Genomic DNA, 22,426 nt, shown 5'->3' with positions numbered 1-22,426 from the left:
TGTGTGTGTGTGTGTGTGTGTGTGTGTGTGTGTGTGTGTGTGTGTGTTTAATGCCTGGTCTTTTAAACTTCTAGTTACGTGCTATGCATGCATCGCCCTTCCCAATTTACTTACATTTCATTACATATTTTGTGGGTTGGAAGTTTTCAGCTTTTTAATATGTATTTCAAGCAGAGACTTTGTATATTTAAAAATGTATATATATAACATGTTTTGATCATGTTCATTTAATTGGTTATAGATCTTTTATAATAAGAGGTGAAGTAATTTAGGGCTAGGTAAAATAATTTACAATTTTAGATTAAAAGTAGGTCTCTTTCTATAAGTTGTATTATGATTCAAGTTACTTTCCTTCGAGTTAATCACTATCTTCACTTCTCTTCACTTCTCTTCACCTCTCTTCACTTCAGAAAATCCTCTTATTACTAATTATTTATTATTTAGAATCAAAGACCTCAGTAATATTTTAGTGCCAGAGCTATAGGTTGTAGCTTTCACTGACTAAGATGTTGCCCTCTCCCCCACCCTCTTTTTAAGTTTACAATAAACACTAAATATTCTGAGGTAAATCATTCTTTGGTCTTTGTACTTCAAGTTTATTTTGAATCTGGTTCAGAAGATATTTAGTGTCTCTCACTTATTCTAAACTCAGAGAATCCTAGGTGGCCTGTTTGGATTTAGAAGCTGAGTTACAGTTTGAATCCAGCAAAGTTACTCCAAGTTAAAGTGTTTGTAACAAGTGATTTCAACCATGTTAAAGAGAAACAAAAAGCAATTAGTAGTTAGGGTAAGAAGAGTGTAGGTGATTTTATTTTCTTTGTTCTGCATTTCTATATTTCCATATTTTATTTAATAAGCATGTTATTTTTAGGAAGAAAGAAAAGTAAAATTCTTTTTGGTTGAATCTAATCTAAGTATTCATCACATGTATAGAGTTTCTGACCAATATAATGTTGAAACGAGGTCATGAGATCTTATTTAGTAGTCCTTGTCCTCAATTTTTTTTTTTTTTGTCAAGACTGACACCAGTATTAGTGTGTGTCATATTCTGCATTTTTTTCCCCTGGATTATATCTCTTCAAGTATTAGCCGGGATGGTATGTGGGGAATGATTTATTATAATTACCATGCAGGCAATTGAAGATTTGTGGTGAATTTGCATGCTTTACATCTTCTTTTGCCTTTGTGGATTCCTGATGTTTCTATATCTTACACTAATGCTTTTCAAACCTGAATAATCTATACAAAGCCCTTTTACTTGTTTGTTTTATTTAGGCTTCCATTCCTGTACCATGTGTAGAATAATAACTCAATTCTCCTACCTATTTTGTCTCTTCAAACTCTTGTGAACTCTTCATTCATATATGTAACATAATTGGGTTCTCACTTGGTACAAATGCATTTATTATGTAATAGTACACATATATTAATTTCTTAATAGTGCACACCATTAGGTTGCTGTTACTGTGGGTGTAAACACAAAACCAAATTCAGACATAGAAATTCCATGGCACTACTCTGTCATTCAGGTGATCCAGAATATATTGATTTTTAAAAGTAGATTATAATTGGGGCTTCCCTGGTTGCGCAGTGGTTGAGAGTCCGCCTGCCAATGCATGGGACACGGGTTCGTGGCCCGGTCTGGGAAGATCCCACATGCCGCGGAGCAGCTGGGCCCGTGAGCCATGGCCACTGAGCCTGCGCATCCGGAGCCTGTGCTCCACAACGGGAGAGGCCACAACAGTGAGAGGCCCACGTACCACAAAAAAAAAAAAAAAAAAGTAGATTATTATCAACATAATAATAAAAAATTTTAAATTTCTAGAGGGAACTCAGTACCCTCTCCCCTGCCTTGTGATAGTGAACACCAACTTGAGAAATGCTTTCTTATGCTAGGCAGTCAATGGAGTTATTTTTTTAAAACATACAAAATGTTCTCTAAAGAGAAGAGCTTTTTGCCTTTGGAGGGCAGGTAAACGGGAGTCTGGAAACAAAACCTGCTTTGCCTTTATTGAGGTCTTCTGTTAAAACCCACTTTAGCCCCATTTCCTGAAGCTGTGAGCATGTAAACCCTCCTTTCCTATGTGGCAGTGTAGTACAACTATATCCCCAGATCTGGGAGCTCTTGTTCTCAAAAAATGTAGGCAGACAAAAAGATCAAGGGAGAAAATGTCTACCATGGAAACATTGAGGTGAAGGTATTAAGATGTGTAAGAAAGATAACAAACAGAAGAACAAAACAATGAAATAATCCTAGTGTGATATATAGCAGGAATCTTGAGAATTTAGAAATCCAATAAGATGGCCTTGACTATTACTTAATAGCCATAACAACCTAATTCATTGGATAAGCATTTGAGGCTTAAGTTGGAAAGGAAATATGTTCTAATGTTTTGAAACAGGGACCAATATTGAGAGTGAGGGTGGGGAGGATAAATACCTCCCCACTGGTGTATGGTGTATACTTAAAAGAATAAAAGCCAGATGGGAAGCAAAAGGAAGTGATAATAAAAGTAAATTGAAAAAAAAATAAATTGAGAATTAAACAGAGATGGTGATTGGTTGGAAGAAGAGAAGAAGCTGAAATATTCTGCATTTGGTACATGGAGATTTGGTCAAATGACAGTTCTTTTAGGTATGAAGTAATGATCTAGTTTAAGCACTTCTCCCATTCCTTGTGCTTAAAATTTTTTTTGTTTTTGTCTTTTTTGTTTTGTTTTGTTTTGGTAAGATAGCAATTAGCTGTTGTGTCTTTTCTCCAAATTCTTTTGAAAACAAAGTATGCATATAAAGGATTATTTCATTTTAGTTCAGAGTAAATGTAAAGATTGTACCTCCAGTGTAGTTCTGTGATTTGTCCTCTCTATCTCCACTGCCCTGACTTTAGTTTAGCCCATCATCATATCATAGAATTGTTAAAACAACCTCCTACATCCTAAGTTCCCTCCTTCGTATCTTTCACATCCTCATTGCTGTCAAAGTCAGCTTTCTTAAAAGCACATGTGATACTGTCACTTCTATTTAAAATTTTTCTGATTCCTCATTGCCTTTAGGAAAATTTGACATACTATACACATAAAGACAAGAGTGATCATGTGTCCCAATTTATGCTTGTCCAGTGAAATTATTAATGCCACGTTCCTTCACACTCTTCACTGTCCTAGTTTGGGTGACAGATTATCCAGTCACTCTGCTCCTAATCATTTCTGCTTTTTCTTTCCAGAAAAACAAGAGATTTAGTTCTTTGTCCTGCTCTTAACTTTTTCTGAGGCATCTAGTCCATTAAACCCAGTCTTTCCCAAGTGCTCCAACTCCTTCACCCTTAAATGCATACAGTTAAACAATGAATTTAAAAGCTTAGTGTTTAGTTGAGGTAGATTAAGGGTTTCTGATAAGGTTACATTGTAATAGTTATATAAATTTCTTCCCAATTTTGAGTAACGTTTAAAGTTAAAACAAGTATTCCCCTTTATCCCAGTAATAAGTAATCCTGTGAGGTCAGTTAGATAACACAGATATCTGTATATTCTTTCAGAGTAATGAAATTCATAAATGATGTATCTGGTTAGTAGAAGGAAGTAGATTAGAATCCCAAGGGCCTTGGTCTCTTTCTGTTGACCTATTGCTGTTTAATATGTTAGCTACATATGACAGTGTTGTCCTCACTTTGAAGGGATCATGCAGTCATGCTGAATTTTTTTGGTCTAATCAAACTGTTCTCCTAATGATCCCCCAGAGAAGCCACATTCGTTTCTACCGCTTCCTAGTGAACACTCTTTTTTTCTCTGCTTACCAAGTCTTGACCTTCTGTTAAGACCTCAAATCTCACTTCTCCCGTGAAACATTTTCTAATTATCCAAATTCTACATGATTATTCCCACCACATAACTCCTGTAGTAGCTGTCAATTCATACCATATGTATTGTAGCAGTTTCTAATTTCTCTTTTGTAATGGTAGTAATAAAATGAATATTCCCTCAAAATGTTTGTTGCTGAGTTTTTGGCATACATGAGTATGTATGCCAAAACTTAATGTTAAGTATTAAGTTTACTTAATACTTGATTGTCTTTAGGGTATGTGAGGACCTTGGATCATTGGTTAAGTATCCTAGAAAGCCTTATCTACAAAAATCAATCCTTACATACTTGATTTCTTAGAACACAGTCCACATGCTGTGAAATGAATGAATACTAGTGTTTCCAGCTAGCTAATAGAGTAAGCAGAAAATTGAGGTCATTTCAGCCATCAAGGACTCAGACCAGATGAACTGCTTACTATATGTATTATTCTCTATGCTTAAAGCTAAACCAAAAAGCCCCACTATAATATTTTTTAAAAGACTTTTCTTCATAATGTTGGTTTTTATTCCCTGAGCCTTTGAGTACAAGATTTTTCACTTGGTAAACTTACCTGTTCTAACTACAGTTTCACATGTTACCAAAAATGTCTTCAGAGGGTCTTAGCGCAAAACAAAAATTGCTGTCAAACTTTTTTTTTTTGCAAGTCCACTCTACCTTTTCTGGTCTGTCTGCCTTGTTTTGCTCACATGTATTCCAGAAAGCATAAAACTGTGTTGGGGATTTCTATTGGTTCCTAAGTCTGCCACTTGTCTGTTTTGTTCTATTGCTTAGGTAATCAATTTGTATATTATTACTCAACCCCATCTGCATGCTGACCTCAACTAGTACATTATCAATTATCTCATAAATATACTACGTTCTCTACTGAATTTTCTACCTACATCACCTATTTTCCTATGTGAATAGACCTCCTCACTTTTCTGTTTATACTGGCTTTACCGCTATTTCTTTGGAAACTATTGCACATTAAAATCCAGCTACTAGTGTGGCTAGTCCATATGTGGGAAGAATAATATAAAAAAGAAAGAATGCTAAGACATAAGTTTCAAGATCACTTGTGGGGAGCAGAGGATAGGGTTGAGGGTGGATTGAAAAAGAAGGCAAAAATCTGCTTCTGACTTAATCATTTGTTCTTTAAAACACTTATCTCCTGTGTAATCAGTGCTGTGCTGGCTACCATAAAGGATGCAAAAGAACTAAAATATATAGTCCTCCTCTTTGAAAAACTTAGAGATGATATAACTGACTCAGTTGAAGCAAGTATTGAATAATATATATAACCATATACTTGATTATGTACTATTGGTATTCAAAGTTGTTTCACATACTATAGGTATTATAGGGAAGAGTTCCAGCATGGGTGGTGGAGGGGAAAAGGAAGCCTCCTTTAAGGGTGATAGAAGGGCTAGGGGGAATGAGGGTGGGTACTTTTGAAGGAGGATTTAGATCTGCTTAGGTGTCGCTTAAGTTAGGAATTGCTGTAGTTTAGGGGAATATCCCTTAAGATAAGGAGGTGTGGATGAAAAGAAAATATTCTTAGGAAGATCAAGCTGACTATAGTCACCATTTTATGAACAATGAAAGATTAAATTGGATAAGTGGACATTTGGTAATTCACACTTCTATAGTATAGTACTATTTTATCAGTAAATGAGATTAGAGGGAGAAATTTCATTTCATAGTTAAATGCTGATATCAATACACATATGATATTCCTTATGTGTATTAGAGCTCAGGAAATCTCCATAAGCCTTTTAATTAGTGCAGCTGAAATGTATTGAATGCTGGCTCTGCTGTGGCTAAGGAAAGGATGTTTTTGTTTCTTATGAATTATGTACTGCACATGAGCACTTCAGTAGACTTCTTTTCTTAATTAACTTGATTAATTAGCATAGTTAACTAGTCAACAAATCCATGGCATTGTCTCACTTTTAGTCCTGTATTTAAGGCTTACAAATTGCAAATAATTTTATATATTAGGGTTGCTCTTCAGGAATGTTCATGGTGTATCAGTTTTTAGCATTGGATGCTTGTGTATTTTGGGTATGACCAGAGAACAGTGTCGTCTGTATTGTACATTTATCACAATGAAAACTTGGGAGGAGTAGCTGTTTGAAACAGGCACAGTACTTGTTCTGCATTCTACTTAGATTAATTATCATTGCTCATAGGCATTCTTACATTGCTCTGGTTGGCTGTTTAATACAGTGGAATTGTTGAAAGCTGATGCTATGAGAATCAACCATAGGCCTTGATGTGGTATATATGACCATTTATAAATGATAATTTTAAGGGGCTTATGATTCAGTCATAACAGCTCCAGGTTGAAATTTGATGTTTGATGGCAAAAGTCTATTCTAGGACGTGTAAAGGAGAAAATTACCTCTGTCCTTTCTGAGTTATCCAAATACAAATTTATTTTGAATAATTCTTCTGTTAAGGACTCATTTGCATTTGTTCAGTACCACAGATAATTTATTTTGGAAAAAAATGAATTTTTTCTCTCAGTTTCTTCTGTAGACTAGTATTTGTGATGAGAGTTTGTTTCAATTTAAGAAAATGAGTTGCTGCACAGGTGAGGTAGTATTTGAATCACTTAAAAGTTCATGTCAGTGTTTTGATTCTTTTCAGTTTTTCCTTTCTCTTTTGTTTTCTTTCCTTTTGTTTATTTATTTTTTGCTTTGTTCTGTTTTGTTTTATTTATTTATTTTTGGTTTTAGTTTTTACAGGGGGTGTTTTGGGCTCTTCATGGCCTTGCTGACATTCTTGGCTGGCCATATTTAGTCTGCGCACTAATTATTAGTTGGCCCAGTTGAGTCTTACTTTGTGCTCTCAGTTTTTTGAGTCTGGTTTTCTATTTTTGTCCACCTGGTTGTATTTTAAGTTCATGAGAGATTTTTATCCTGATGGGCCGGATTTTAATCCGTGTACTAAATTTTAGTCTGCAGACTAAAAATAATCCGCGGATTATTTATTTTTGCAAAATATTTAATTCCCCCACTGGAAACTATCCTAAAAGAATGTTAAATTCTCTTAGAATAGCCAAGGGAATTCACAGCTACTGGTGAGGTCTGCCATTTTTTTGTTCTCAATACCTAGACATAATAGACCCGACTACCTCCCTTTTGCATAATTGGCTCCGTTGTGCCTAGGTGTTGGTGTACATTACTATGCATGTCACCTATAACTGTGACTGTCCCTTAGTTGTATTGTTCATTGTATATATTTTTGTTTAGCTTTTGGTGGGTGAATTGGGCATATTTGCAGATGGAACTGTGTTGAATTTGTAGTGCTCAAAGATACAGAATTTTTTTCAGTGAGTTTTTCCAAAAAGAAAGAATGTTCATTATTTTTCCTAAGTAATGGGTGCAAGGGTATTAGGGGGCAAAGCCCACAATAGAAAAAGTAAGTTTATACCCGCACTCCTGAGGTGATATGTCAATTTCCTGAAGAGTCCTCTAAGATAATGAGAATGTCAGTAAACATCTCTTAGCAGGGAAGTCAATCCAAAATGGAGAATAATCCGCGGTGGCCTGATCCTTCTTAGCTCACACAAATTGAAAATATCTGGCTTGAAATCTATAGTAATATAAATTAAATATATTTATTACTTTTCTCTCATCACTAATAATTTAGCAAAAAATGTTTATACTGTGTACTGAAATTCATTAATAGAGAAAATTAGCAAATTGGGAACTTGTATCTTTAAAAGCAGTCTGATATGCCCCCTCCCAAGCCATGTCAATGGACAATGAATCCAGGTCGTAGAAGACCAAACAGTTTACTTTGGGAACTTTACTTCTAGATTTCATTTTGATTTTAACTTTTTTTGGTTTTGTATTTTTTTAATAAACGCACTGGCATCGGAACATAATTAACTAAAATTAAAATGTTTCTTTACTGTGCCTCACCATTGCGCAATCAAATTTTTTTTGCATACACTGTGGTGAAATAATTTTTAAAACTTGGACTTGCTACTGTGGAGACTGATGTTTAAAGTTTATAACTGTATAAACATTTTCTATGTCCCCCCCCCACACCATGGATTTCTTATAACATTGGATATATTTTTCCTTGCTGGACTATTCTCTTTTGGATTGACTTCCCCTGTTTGGATTATTTCACTGCATTCTCATCTTTAGGATTCGTCAGGAACAGGACATTTCACCTCAGGAGTTCGGGTATGTACTTAATTTTTTTTCCCAAAATTTCAGGGCAGGTCTATAAAACTAGGGGGAAAACTTTTTTTGAAAGGCTAAATAGTTATTCATTCTTGAAATGTAATAGTAAAAACAATGTAGGTAGCTGTGATTTCTGTTTTTACTCACTGTATGGTATAGGTTTTGCTTATAGTATATTTAGATTGTCAGTTTCCTGAGTGATTTATTGACATCTAAGCTGAAGTTTAGGAGTTGAGGGGTTTAAAAATTATTATTTTTACAAGAATAAATATTGACAAAGATCCACAGAACCAAAGATTCCGAGTGTTAGGCAATTTAAATGAGTAAGGAATGAAAAGCAGCAGAAACTAAAAGCCAAGGACTTCCATGGCAGTCCAGGGGTCAAGACTCTGTATTTCCACTGAAGTGGGGACGGGTTCGATCCCTGGTTGGGGAAGTTCTGCATGCCGCGCATTGCGGCCAAAAAAAAAAAAGAAGCCAAATCTCAATAGTTACTGATTTCCTTTTCTTTAGACACAGACATAATTCAGAAGAGCTATTTCTAGTTTGGCCTGTAATTTTTGAAAGTTGCATGCTACCACACCCAGTCTTATGGTCAGAAATCTGGACTTTGGGTACACTGGGTTTTGACCCCGCATAATTTTCCGCTTAACCTTTATCCATAGATTACTGAACCAAGACTTTTCTCATCAAGAATCTCTCAAGGGGTTTAAATTAATAATGGATACATTTTTAAAAGGCGGGTTAAGTCTTAATTTTAGGCTCTTGGTATGAATTCTTTTCTTTATTGTTTTTAACTCTTTGATACTGTGAGTTAGGATTCCCTGGCAAGAATAAGCTAATATGTGTCTTAGTACCAACATGGATGGTCACTTGTAGCCAGTAAGAAACCAGAAAGATGTGGATGACTTTTTTTTTTAATAATCAGAAATAAGCTTACAATACTGATTTATTAATAGCAATAACACAAATTTTTTTTTCATTTAAACTACACTCACTGTGTAGCTTCCCTGCATTTGAATGTTAGAAGATATTTATTTCTGCTTTTGGTGGTGGTACTTTTAATTCTACTTATGTGTTACCATATTGGTGCAGAGACATTTTTATTAGACTAGCTAGCAAAATAAATCCATATGCTGTCAAATGCAAATTGCCCTCAGAGCAATGTCAGTAGTGCTTAATATTTTTACGAAAAATTTTCTAAATATTTCCACTGATTATTTTCTTTCACACTTTGATTATGGTTCTGGCTGGGGAGCAAGAAAGGGGAAAATGACTAAGAACAGTGTAAGATCTAAACATTTCAAATAATACAGTAACTCCTTGACTGAGGCAAGTCAGATTACTCAAAAGAATAAAGATAAAGCAGTTTTTGACCTTAGAGAGAGGGTTTTCTAACAAGCCAAATAAATTAACTAAGGCCTTTAATATTCGGAAGTAAATTTCTAATATCCTACCCAAGCCAATCTCTCAATTTCCATGGAAAATATCTTTATTAATAATAAACTTTGTGTAAAAACAAAAGGAATAAAAAAAGATTTTCAGAGTAGAGTACTCTTATAAATAGTCTCTTATAACCTAAGGAGTCTGTAGTAGTAACCAGTTCTGCTTTCAGCCTAGGTGAATAGACAAATGTTACATGAGCCTTTCTCGTTAGGAAAACTTAAGCCTCCCAGGCTCCTCTGTGCCTTGTCACAATCTACATGTTCTTTCCTCACTTTTAGGTCTATTTCCCTCCATTTTTACACATCTCTTTCTCTTTATGTGTCTGTCCACCTCCACCACTGCCACTACTACACCTTCTATTTGATTCTGTGTTCTTCCTGTCAAGGGGTATATGTTTCATTTTTCTTTAGTTTCAAAGGCTTTCTGTTCGTTTATTTGTTTTTCACCTTCTGCTTTTATTCTTTAACTGTCCATAATTTAGAACACAGTATATTTTTCATAGTTTCATGTATTTATTAGGAGTTTTAAGACATAGATGAGTAGAAAGCTTTCTATTCCTTTAAGCAAATTTATTTATTTGCATTTTGCTTCAGTATAGCTTTCAGTTTACTTTTTCTGTGAATTAATAGCTCTTAATGAAAAATACATTTCTCTATTCCTGATTAAAACCCTAGAATATTTATTCAAATGAGGGTAAACTGGCCGTGTTCACGACAACCACTACCTGAGAAAACAGTTTTGGACATTTTGCGAAGTTCTGGATATTCAAGAATTTCTTCAAATAATAATAGTCTCTGCTTATTGAAGAATTAATACCAAATCATTAATATTTATAGACTAAGAGTAAAACAGCTTTTCTTTTTTAAAAGATATTAATTGCCAAAATTTGAACAGCGCTGTCCATTATCCATAATCGTTCTGCTAAAAAAATCACACAAAAGAGGCAACGTTTTATCTGTTGCCACAGCAGTCAAAACTTTAAAATTAATTTTGTATTCTCCTAGTTGCGCTTGCCTCCAGAACTCAGGCTTTCTTTTGTGCCTGTCACATTTTGTGTGCATGTTTGATTGTACTGCTTTATGATCAGCATATATAGATTTTTTTCCATTTCCCCTAGTTTTTTCTCTGAGCTTTTCTCATATAGTCTTTAATTAGCGGTTCACATCACTGTGGTAAATCATGTGCAGTTAACTCCTTTCATTCTAGAAGGTTCCTTTCACAAATGCAACCATGTTTTTGTACATGGTGGGAATTAACTCAGTACTCAGAGGATAATTTGCTAAGATTCTTACAAGGAAACATTAATTGTACCTTCTCTTTTTTTATACCGTAGGTCTTCCGACCTCGAACTCCACCAGAGGCGATTGCACTATGTAGCCGTCTGCTGGAGTATACCCCAACTGCCCGATTGACACCACTGGAAGCTTGTGCACATTCATTTTTTGATGAATTACGGGACCCAAATGTCAAACTACCAAATGGGCGAGACACACCTGCACTCTTCAACTTCACCACTCAAGGTAACTTCTAACACTTAATTCTTTTACCATTTCTGGGAAAATTACACATGTGTGTGAAGTGACACTCTGTTAATTAAATCTGTGTAGGATAAAAGTAGGCATATTAAGTACTTATGCAGGTAGGAAGCATCCTATCTAACCACTTATTAGGCTACCACTTGTATGGTTTTGAACAAAATAATGGCAGGCAAAAAGTTTCAAATAGGCATAGCTTCTCTAATTTTTAGCAGATTATGATAAATCTTGGCACTGGAGAAGTTATATAGAGATTTCACTGAGTGAGGTTTATCACTAGTAAGACTAATGTATAATTTAACCTTCAGCTTTGTATATAAAAGTTAGAATATTAAAATTTCTTGCTTCCCAAGGATTTATATCAAGTTTTTTTAACCTGGGAATAAATTGGTGGCTCTATTTTTGTAATTTTAGACATTATACAGATGGGGAAAACTAGAGTCCTATAAACCCCTTCTTGGAACTTAATATAACTTTATATATAAGGGATGTAGAAGAGAAATTCTCATCCCTTCTGGGCTTGGCATCATTGCTGCTGAGAAAACACTGATTGGAAAACTAAGTTTGTGCATTGGTGGTTTCTAAAAAGCCCAGGGATAGTCATTTCTTCACCAGTTCTATGTTTGTTTTTCATTAATTCATCAACCACACTGCCTCTGATGATATGATTTTCTTCCTAAACTGAACATTAAATGTGTACAATTCCCTATAGATAAAACAAGGAATAAATAGATTGCTTGTTTTCATTGATTAGTCAAGCTAAAAATATAGAAGGGGGATGGAGAGCTTTCTGTGATCAGGAAATAGATATATTTCCTTTATTATAAAGCCAATTTTTCCCCCATATTTAAACTTTTCTAAAATTGATTGTGGAAAAATGTGCTGCTTAAACTTTAGATTTGGAACATCTAAGTTGCTAGTAAAATAGACCTGGATGATTCAGTTGACTATAATCTTAAGCTGTCACTATTATGTAATGCTGGCAATGCTGATGTAGTCCACGTTCATCTAAGAAAAATGTTCAGGTATCCTGGGACTATTAATTTTGACTAGGGTTGATCAGAAATCACTTGGAATGTTGTTTTAAGTCCTGACTATGCCTCTCTAAGAAGAATGTTAATGAATGCCAGGTAGGGTATACAAAGGAGCAGAATTGGATATAGAGCCTGGAAAAGTGAAGACTTAAGGGACTCCTGAGAAAAATACCTCAAATAAAGACCTCAGCCCCTGGCATAAATAGAGACTAAATAAAATTATTGATGAATCAATAAAGAAGTTTTCAGCTGGTAATAATGGAACAAGCTGTTTTCGGAATATTGATCTGTATATCGGGGAAAAGCTGGATGATGTCAAATATTGTAGATAAGATGATTCTGATTTGGAAGAAGGATAGACTGGGAGACTCTTGGCCTCTTCCAGAACAGAAATTCATTGATTCCATGTCATACAAGTTTTAGACCTCTTGAGAAAATAAATTTTATTTTTAATTCTTACTGCTTTTGTTTTAATCAAGTAATACATGTAGATGGAAGAAAATGTTGAAAATGCAGAGGAGGTAGAGAAAATTAAAATCACAATCCCGAAGTACTTTTAGTCTTCAAAATAATCACTTTTAGCATTTTATGGTGTAGCTCTTTTCAGTCTTTTTTCTAATGCTAAAACTGTTAATCCTTGAATATAAAGTGATCCTCTATTTTCCCATTTAGAAGATCCCAAAAGGGTTCTTTTTGTTAACTTGAATATATTGAAAATTATATATTATGTAAAGTTAATATTAGGTTAGGAATTTATTTTACATCTCAAATTTCATAAAACAATTTTTTTCAAACTGTATATGCATCTTTTACATCTGTGTCTTTGTTATCAGTAGAGCTACTTTTTGAACCATCTATATAGTTTTTTAGGTTACATCACCTAAAGTTTTTAATATGAAGCACTTTTTGAATCTGTCTGAGACCGCCATTGGAAATTCTACATGTATCCATTTACATAGCATGATACATTTTTTTCCTTTTTGTACTGTAGGTATATGTTTATTGTCTGCATAATATAATTATTTAGTGGATTGCTTTTTAAAGTGGTATCTAAAAGGCTTTTGTATACAGTGACATCCAGTGGAACTGTGGAGTCTTGACATCAGAAACTACTAAGTCAGTGCTAAATTTCTTTACCTCTTTTTTTTACCATTTCTGTCAGGTAACTTTAAAGTTTCCCAAATTTTGAAGGGAAACTTGATTGCGTTTTTTCCCATGCTAAGTATCTTCTCCAGCAAGTACTTTGTTTCTCAGAATACACAAATCAAGACAGCCCCTTGTCAAGTGAACAACTTGCTAGAAACTCAAATGCATACAAGGTGATATTTATGATGGATACATTTTGGAGAATAATTCTCCTTAAATTGAGACATATTTTGATACATACTCTTCAATGTGTGTGTGCACCTGTATGTGTTGATTGAAAATGAGATGCTGCTTAAACCTTTCTTTGATCAGATTTTAAAATCCAGGATTCAGTTTCACTGTTCCCATGCACTATTTTTGAAGTAATTACATTTAACTCTTCAGTCACTGGCTAATAATTTTCTATTATTACTAAAGAAAATAAAATTTAAAACAACTAAGTTTGTTATTTTATGAATTTCTAAGCTTTTTAAAAAACTGAGATAAAATTCACATAGCATGAGATGAACCATTTTAAAGTAAACAATCCAGTGGTGTTAATACATTCACAGTGTTGTGCAGCTATCACTTCTGTCAAATTCCAAAACATTTTCATTGCTCCTGAAGAAAACTCCATACGCATTAAGCACTCAGTCTCCATTAATCCCTCCTTCAGCCCTTGGTAGCCACCAATCTGCTTTCTGTCTCTATAGATTTCCCTATTCTGGGTATTTCATATGATGGAATCACATAATGTGGGATTCTTTCACTTAGCATGTTTTCAGAGCTCATCCATGTTGTAGCATGTATCAGTATTTCATTCCTTTTTATGGCAGAATAATATTTCATTATATCATGTCTTAATCAGTTCAGGCAACTATAACAAAATACCATAGACTAGGTGGATTAAGCAGCAAACATTATTTTTTTTAAACATCTTTATTGGAGTATAATTGCCTTACAATGGTGTGTTAGTTTCTGCTGTATAAAAAAGTGAATCAGCTATACATATACATATATCCCCATATCTCCTCCCTCTTGCGTCTTCCTCCCACCCTCCCTATCTCACCCCTCTAGGTGGTGACAGAGCACCGAGCTGATCTCCCTGTGCTATGTGGCTGCTTCCCACTAGCTATCTATTTTACATTTGGTAGTATATATAAGTCCATGCCACTCTCTCACTTTGTCCCAGCTTACCCTTCCCCCTCCCCGTGTCCTCAAGTCCATTCTCCACGTCTGCATCTTTATTCCTGTCCTGCCCCTAGGTTCTTCAGAACCTTTTTTTTTTTTTTTTAGATTCCATATATATGTGTTAGCATACGGTGTTTGTTTTTCTCTTTCTGACTTACTTCACTCTGTATGACAGACTCTAGGTCCATCCACCTCACTACAAATAACTCAATTTCGTTTCTTTTTATGGCTGAGTAATATTCCATTGTATATATGTACCACATCTTCTTTATCCATTCATCTGTCGATGGACACTTAGGTTTAAGCAGCAAACATTTATCTCTCACGGTTCTGGAGGTTGGGAACATCAAGATCAAGATGCCGGCAAATTCAGTGTTCGGCAGGGGCCCACCTCCTGGTTTGCAGATGGCTACTTTTTGCTCATGTGGTGAAGAGAGATCACCTCTCTTGTGTCGCTTCTTATAAGACCACTAATCCCATTCATGAGGGTTCTACCCTCATGACCAAATTTCCTCCCAAAGACTCCACTTCCAGATACCATCACATTGTGGATTAGGGCTTCAGCATATGAAGTTTAAGGGGACACAAACCTTCAGTCCATAGCATAGGGATATACCACATTTTGTTTATCCATTCATGTACTGATGGACATTTGGTTTGTTTCTACCTTCTGGCTATTGTGAATAGTGCTGCTCTGACCATTGTGTACAAGTATGAATTTGTTTGAATACTTGTTTTCAGTTTTTTTGAGTCATATGGTAATTCTATGTTTAATTTCTTAAGGAACTACCAAACCATTTTGCACAATGGCTTGCACATTTTACATTCCTACCAGGAATGTTACAAGCGTCCCCATTTCTTCACATCCTCACAAATACTTGTCTTCCTTTTTTTTTTTAATAGCTGTCTCAGTGGGTGTGAAGTGGTATCTCATTTGATCCTAAGGCTTACTGCAGTATAATGATTTAGAACCTGGTAAATGCTATTTACCTGTTCTCTAGTAAATTGTGTTCATAAGACAGATTAACATGAAAATAAATCGGCTTAGATTTTAGAATATGGTCTCTAAAATATTGGAAGGACTTTTGTGAGTGGGCAGTTTTCATATTGTCAAATAATAGAATCAACTAAAGTAAAGAAAAGGCTCATTTTAAAGAGTAAATAATTTAACTCAGACTTTGTTCACACATACCTAATTGTTACAAGTTTTAAAAAAGGAATGAAGAATGTTTTATTTTGATATTTCAACTTTTTATATTTGCCCAGGATATCAAACATAAATATGACTCTGTGTATGTCTGAATGTGCATATGACTTTGAGGAGTTGAAGAATATGTGTGTACAGGGATGTGGTATATGTAGACATGGCATGCAATCTCTGTGGCTGTCAGACTCTATGTGATTCTTTGGATATCAGTGAAAAGGATGTGCATGAATCTTTGTACCTCTTCAAATGGACCCTGTGAATATATCCTTGAAATGGTTTTTCATAAAACTCAATGTATTAAGTTGAACATGACATCATTTTGTAATATGGCCCTTCTTTATTAAAGTTGTTAAATGCTGCCCTGTCTTAGCAGCCATTCTGAAACTAGGCTATGATCACTTAGTAGTACTTTCTCCCTATCCTTCTAGATCACTATTATACTTGAACAGTGTTTCCATATAAGGACACAGCTGTCCAGGAAAGAGGTGCTACTTGATGTCAATAATTTTTGTTATTTCTGTTTGATCCTCCCTGTTCTGATTTTGGAGCAGTTTTTGCAAATGGTCATCTTATTTACTAAGGCAAAGATGTAACTGTTGTGCAGATGCAACTTTAAAGCACATACTAATTAATAGCAGTTAATGGATGATCAGAATAAAACTGGCTAATTCAAGAGAATGAAGAAGGAGAACTAACTTTCCAGTTGGTTGTATAGCTAGAGAGAGTGCAGAGATAGGAAACATGGGGGCAGAGGTAGGGGGGGATGGAGGGTGTCATTAGTGAGGTTCTGCTGTACGCTCCTACATCCTCACAGCAAATTTTCAGTGAAGTCTATACTATTTTCCCCAGATAAACTAAAGGTAATCCCTGATCTACATATAGTAGGTGCTCAATGACTGTTTGAGTGATTGATACCTGCCACTTTAAATACACACAGTATTTATTAATTCATGCAACCTGTACTTATTGGGCATTTCTAATGTTCCCTCTAGTTGTTGGTACTGTTGTTTTAATTAGTAAAGTAAACCTACCATATGAACAGAACTATGAAGATTAGACACTTGAGTAGAATATAGTAAAGCTTATAGCTAACTACAATTTGATGTTTGTTACTGTGCCATGAGTAAATAGCCATAAATGTTAGTTAATATTACTTTCATATGATCAAAACAAGTGTTTCTGTGATCAGCTAGAGGGAGAAGAGAGGTGAACAGATATGGGACAGAAAACTTTGAGATCCTTCTGACCTTCTGGATCCATAACTATTACACCTCTCTTTTTTTCTGGCACTGGGGTTTCTGTGTTCTAGGATCCCCTGACTGACAGTATTACCTGCCTCCAGACATTGGAAACCAGGACAGACCTTTAGCATACCATACCCTTCTTTCCCTTTCCCTCAGTTATTGGATCTGAAAGGTTGGACATAACTTAATCAGACCTTAGGAATCAAATAGAATCTGGAAATCCCAACAGAGATCGATATTCTCTTTGTTTACCAATTCCTTACCTATTCTAAGGCTGGAATATACTGGAAATAGGTAGTTTTGTATGTTTAAAGATGAGTCTCCAGTTAATTCCACCACACACATCCCCAGTTCCAATTTTCTAACCTGATTTTATGAGATTTTACCAAGTAAAATTATTTTAGTAAACGTCCCCCTGAGGGCATTGGATAGGATGGGGGTTGGGCAGGTGTAAGTAAAGATTATCAACTATTTCCATTAGTGTGACTTAGTTTGAAGAGTCTACTGCTCTACCACTTAGCTGGGTTATCTGAGGGAATGATAGTTTTGTGGGGGAACAAGGAGGAAGAGTGGCTTATTGGTTAGGCCAGAAGAAGGGGGGACTGCTTAAATGAGAGTTAAAACAGGATATTTGGAGCATTCAGAAAACAGCATGCAAACTCAGGCAGACTACGGATGTCTTGGGATACAGGGAAAAGAGTATCCGGACATGAGGAAAACAGTGATGAGACAGCAAAGGGGTTCCAGAAATCAAGTGGAAAAAAAGACAGTAAAAGGAAGAGTAAGAGAAAACCGAAGGGAATGGGGGAAGGATCAGAGAAAGATTTTTTTAATGCGTTTAGGACTGTGTTAAAGAAAAGGAAGTGATGAAAACAGGGTCTGAGGACAAGTTGGGCGTGGGCAACAAAAGCAAGTGTTACAGAAGGCCAGCTTACCAAAGGCTTATACTTCTTCATCTGAAAGCAGTAGACTACTTATTTATAAAATCTGTTGTAACTCATTATTTTTGATAATTAGGAGGCTCCATATCTTTATAGCAATGATTTTTAAACCAGTTTTTTTGTTATGAAATAGTGATATGCATAAATATGGTCAGCCCACCTGCTTACCTAGCTTTCTATATCCTGGGTATTTTCTTCTAGCCTGTCTTACCCTCAGCCACATCTAAAGTGGACATAGTATGTCACAACATTGTTAATCGGCTATACTCCAATATAAAATAAAAAGTTAAAAAAAATAATAAAGTGGACATAGTATTTCAACCACCTTAATTACGGTAATGAAGTATCTTGTAATATTCTAACCTTGACTAGGGTCTTTTTGGTTTTAGATTTATTATCATTTACAATAGCAAGAACAAATTTACATAAGATAGGAAATCTTGATTTATATGTAGGATATGAATCAAATCCTAAAGAGGAACTCATAAACTGCTCTCACTTGCAGTGCCCCTCTTTTTTTTTTTTTTTTTTAACTAAACTATAAACCTTTCACATGGCTATCCCTGTTTTTCTACTGTGTTCTTCTGGGTGAAAAATGGCTATAAAAGATCTTGATAAATGGACTTGAGGAAATTTGGGTATAAATAAAAGGATTATTCTAGTAAATAAATGAGAGATGGAGCTGTTTATACTTATCAAAGGAATTGGTGTCAGCATTATTCTTTAATATTTTATGAATAATTTAGAAGAGTAAAATATCGAGGTAAGCTGTACTCTTCTAGGTATTGAAAGCTAAACCAAGGAAATACACTGCAAGGGAGAGCTTAGGAAATTCGTGAGTGCCAGTAAGAGGGGGCAGGTTAGCTTTAGTTCAGGCAACTAGAGTACTACTGACATACAGTATTGACTGTATTCAGAATTTTAGGATCTAAATTATCAATTATTTATGAGGATTATTTTCCCTTTCCCTGAGATTTGAGTGTCTCTGCTGCCTCAACTGTACTATTGGAGAGAATGTGGAATGTTATAGGAACAAACAATGAAAAACTAATGTCTGGACTTAAAGTTCTGTGTGTAGTTTGGACAGATACACTTCCAGGAAGACCAGAATACTGGTGGTATGTGATGTATAACCAAGGCAATAAAGATATGCAGTATTGCATATGGAGTAAGTCAGACCTAAAGTCTCCTTCCCAGTCTCTCTCTAACTAGGTGCAGATCTTGGCCAAGACACTATCTCTGAGTTTACTAATTTAAAAAGATGAGGTAGTTGGATTAAAGGATATTCAAAGACACATACAGCTGAGTAATATTCCATTGTATATATGTGCCACATCTTCTTTATCCATTCATCCGATGATGGACACTTAGGTTGCTTCCATCTCCTGGCTATTGTAAATAGAGCTGCAATGAACATTTTGGTACATGATTCTTTTTGAATTATGGTTTTCTCAGGGTATATGCCCAGTAGTGGGATTGCTAGGTCATATGGTAGTTCTATATATACAATGGAATGTTACTCAGCCGTAAAAAGAAACGAAATTGAGTTATTTGTAGTGAGGTGGATGGACCTAGAGTCTGTCATATGGAGTGAAGTAAGTCAGAAAGAGAAAAACAAATACCGTATGCTAACACATATATATGGAATCTAAGAAAAAAAAAAAAGGTCATGAAGAACCTAGGGGTAAGATGGGAATAAAGACACAGACCTACTAGAGAATGGACTTGAGGATATGGGGAGGGGGAAGGGTAAGCTGTGACAAAGTGAGAGAGTGGCATGGACATATATACACTACCAAACGTAAAATAGATAGCTAGTGGGAAGCAGCCGCATAGCACAGGGAGATCAGCTTGGTGGTTTGTGACCACCTAGAGTGGTGGGATAGGGAGGGAGGGAGACGCAAGAGGGAAGAGATATGGGAACATATGTATATGTATAACTGATTCACTTTGTCATAAAGCAGAAACTAACACACCGTTGTAAAGCAATTATACTCCAATAAAGATGTTAAAAAAAAAAGATTCTTTTCAAAACTCTGTCAGAAAGAATAAAATAAGAAAGAACATGTGTTTAAAAAAAAAAAAAGACACATACAGCTCCAAAATTCTGATTATAAAAAATGAGTTGACTCCAGAAGGACAAAGAAAAAATGAGAAATAAAGCTAAAAACATAGAGCATGAAAGGGTAAGATATGTAAAATCATGGTACAAATGGACACAAGAAAAACACAGACTGGTTCCTGCAGAATTCAACATAAATGCTACACTTATTACATTTCATCAAGAATGGAGTTCTAAGATTTTCAGGTTACTAAAGCTTATTCTTTTTAATCACCAGGACTTTAAAAATGCTAACATTTTGCTAGATAACTTGTAAATGTATCATTACTATAAATGTAGTACACAAAATGCATTATGTTGTATACAATGCATTACTATAAATGTAGTACAGACCTTTTTGGGTGACTAGTATAAATTGTGATGCTCCCTCTTGGGCAGTTCCAAGGCAAAGTAGTCATGGGTTTCTACAGGTATCATGTAGTCCGCGCATGAAACATTGCTAATATTACCAAGCAGCAGGAGCAAGCCTTGTAATTTGTTTACTATTTGTCTGATCTTCTGATTAGTATTTGTTTACTTTTCTGAATGAGTATGGCATATGTAGTCAACGTTAGGAACTTGGTCAGAGATTTCCTGGCCTGGGCACTTTGAAATTGTTAAGAGAGAAACAGTTGTAATGGGGTTACTTGTTCATCTAAAAAATATATATCCAAACAAGCAACATTAGAATTCAGTGTGTAAGATCAAGGTTCACCATCCTAACATTTAAATTACTCCTCAAAGAAAAAGTACCATGCCATTGTTAAGTCATTTTCTGTGAATAGGAAAAAAAAACAGCAGTTTTAACTATATAGACAACCACTGGCAATTTTCATTTATTCTTAAGAGACCTGATACACACATGAAAACCTCAGACTACTTATAGAAGGTAAAGAAAGTTTGCCTCTTGTAGTGACTCCTTTCTGGGGGTCTGCATGTTGAGCCCTTTCAAAGGTAACAAAGAAGATTTCCTTCTAACTTATGACTGTAAGAGGTCTAGTTAATAAAGGGTTGATTTCTTCCTTCTGGTTTGTACATTGATTACTATTCTCAAACTTATCCTCAGCTTTCACACAACACAGTTTTAACAAACGTATATACCTCTTCCCACCCCTCCTCCTATCCCCCACCCCTGCAAATTAAAAAAAAACAAAAACCCGCCCTTTCTTATTAATAAATTTGGAAATCTTATATTTGGAAGAAGAGAAACTTTAAGGGAAACTTCAGGTTTCTCCAAAACAACTAGATTTAGGTTCTGTTCTTGTTTTTAACATTTAAAAAGATTGCTTAACTTACAGTGGTCTTTTCATGGGAATTTTTCTTCTATAGTTTTTAGTGTCAACAGTGCAGCAAAATTTATTTAAATGAGTTCGGTTAACCTTTTGGTTGGTTGATACCTTTCTTGGTTGGCTTATTGATAGCTATTTTTAAATTCATTTGCTTTTGTTCGAATTGTGCATTATGTTTTGATGGTGGACCACATAATGATTGATACACCATCAAAACATTCATAATGTTTCCTCATAAACTACTATGGGATTTTTCTTTTAATGAGTAGTTTTATGGCATCTTCAATTGGTTGAAGAAATCCTTGTCATGCATGAAGTTTTCTAAAACATTCTGGAACCTATTGCCATTTTGTTTGAACCATGTCTCTGGAGTAATGCGGTCTCTTATTCTTCCCACCTCTTTTCCATAGCTAGACCCACTTTTATATTATGGGCTTCCTTGTTTCCTTAATAATCTCCCTGCTCTCAAGACTCACACATATATTTAGTGAATAAATATTAACTTTTCATTTTCAATCTCTTCTACACGCCATCATGTTCTCTGCCTTTAAGAATACATATACTGGGACTTGCCTGGTGGCACAGTGGTTAAGAATCCACCTGCCAATGCAGGGGACACGGGTTCAAGCCCTGGTCCAGGAAGATCCCACATGCTACGGAGCAGCCAAGCCCGTGTGCCACAACTACTGAGCCTGCGCTCTAGAGCCCGTATGCGACAACTGCTGAAGCCCAAGCGCCTAGAGCCCGTGCTCCACAACAAGAGAAGCCACCGCAATGAGAAGCCCACGCACTGCAACGAAGAGTTGCCCCGCTCACTGTAACTAAAGAAAGCCCGCGCACAGCAATGAAGACCTAACACAGCCAATCAATCAGTCCATAAAATTTAAAGAAAAAAAGAATACATATACTTTCCCTGATTCTAAAAATGTCTGTTGCTTTGCTCTTTCTGTCCTCCAAAATGCCATCCTTTTTTTTGCTTTCTTTCTGTGCATTTTGTATGCATACTCATTGCCTCCGTTTCCTTACTATTCAGTGCCATGGATAGACAGGGAGATTGGGAGTAGGTTGTAATTGTTGCATGCAAAAAAAAAAAAAAAATTGCAAGCATTTTGGACTACTTGTGACAGCCCACAGAAGTGCCCATAGTCTCTCCTCACAAAAGGGACAGACTTGTAGTGTAGAAAACAGTGCTATAATACATGGAGGCTTCCTCGTTCACACAAGCAAAAGCTGTGACAGTTAGCAAGCTCTCTGAAGTGGAGAAGAGCTAA

The 22,426-nt window shown here is 35.5% G+C and overlaps 1 protein-coding gene across 9 annotated transcripts in view; it reads left to right on the top strand.

Moving 5' to 3' along the window:
* Positions 1 to 22,426, top strand: part of GSK3B (glycogen synthase kinase 3 beta) — a 202,189-nt gene that overhangs the window by 156,573 nt on the left and 23,190 nt on the right. For 6 of the 9 annotated variants that reach the window (XM_027105799.1, XM_027105732.1, XM_027105740.1 and 3 more), the window contains 2 exons: positions 8,004 to 8,042; positions 10,822 to 11,008. In XM_027105799.1, coding sequence (XP_026961600.1) covers positions 8,004 to 8,042; positions 10,822 to 11,008 — 226 coding nt within the window. The remainder of the gene's footprint in view (positions 1 to 8,003; positions 8,043 to 10,821; positions 11,009 to 22,426) is intronic. The other 3 variants (XM_027105772.1, XM_027105768.1, XM_027105790.1) reach the window with 1 other exon arrangement.

The sequence above is a fragment of the Aethalodelphis obliquidens genome, unplaced genomic scaffold (genome assembly GCF_003676395.1).
Source record: "Aethalodelphis obliquidens isolate GAN/ISIS:26980383/991018 unplaced genomic scaffold, ASM367639v1 scaffold1, whole genome shotgun sequence".
NCBI classification, from domain to species: Eukaryota; Metazoa; Chordata; class Mammalia; order Artiodactyla; family Delphinidae; genus Aethalodelphis; species Aethalodelphis obliquidens.
This window is presented reverse-complemented; position numbering and strand designations above follow the sequence as displayed.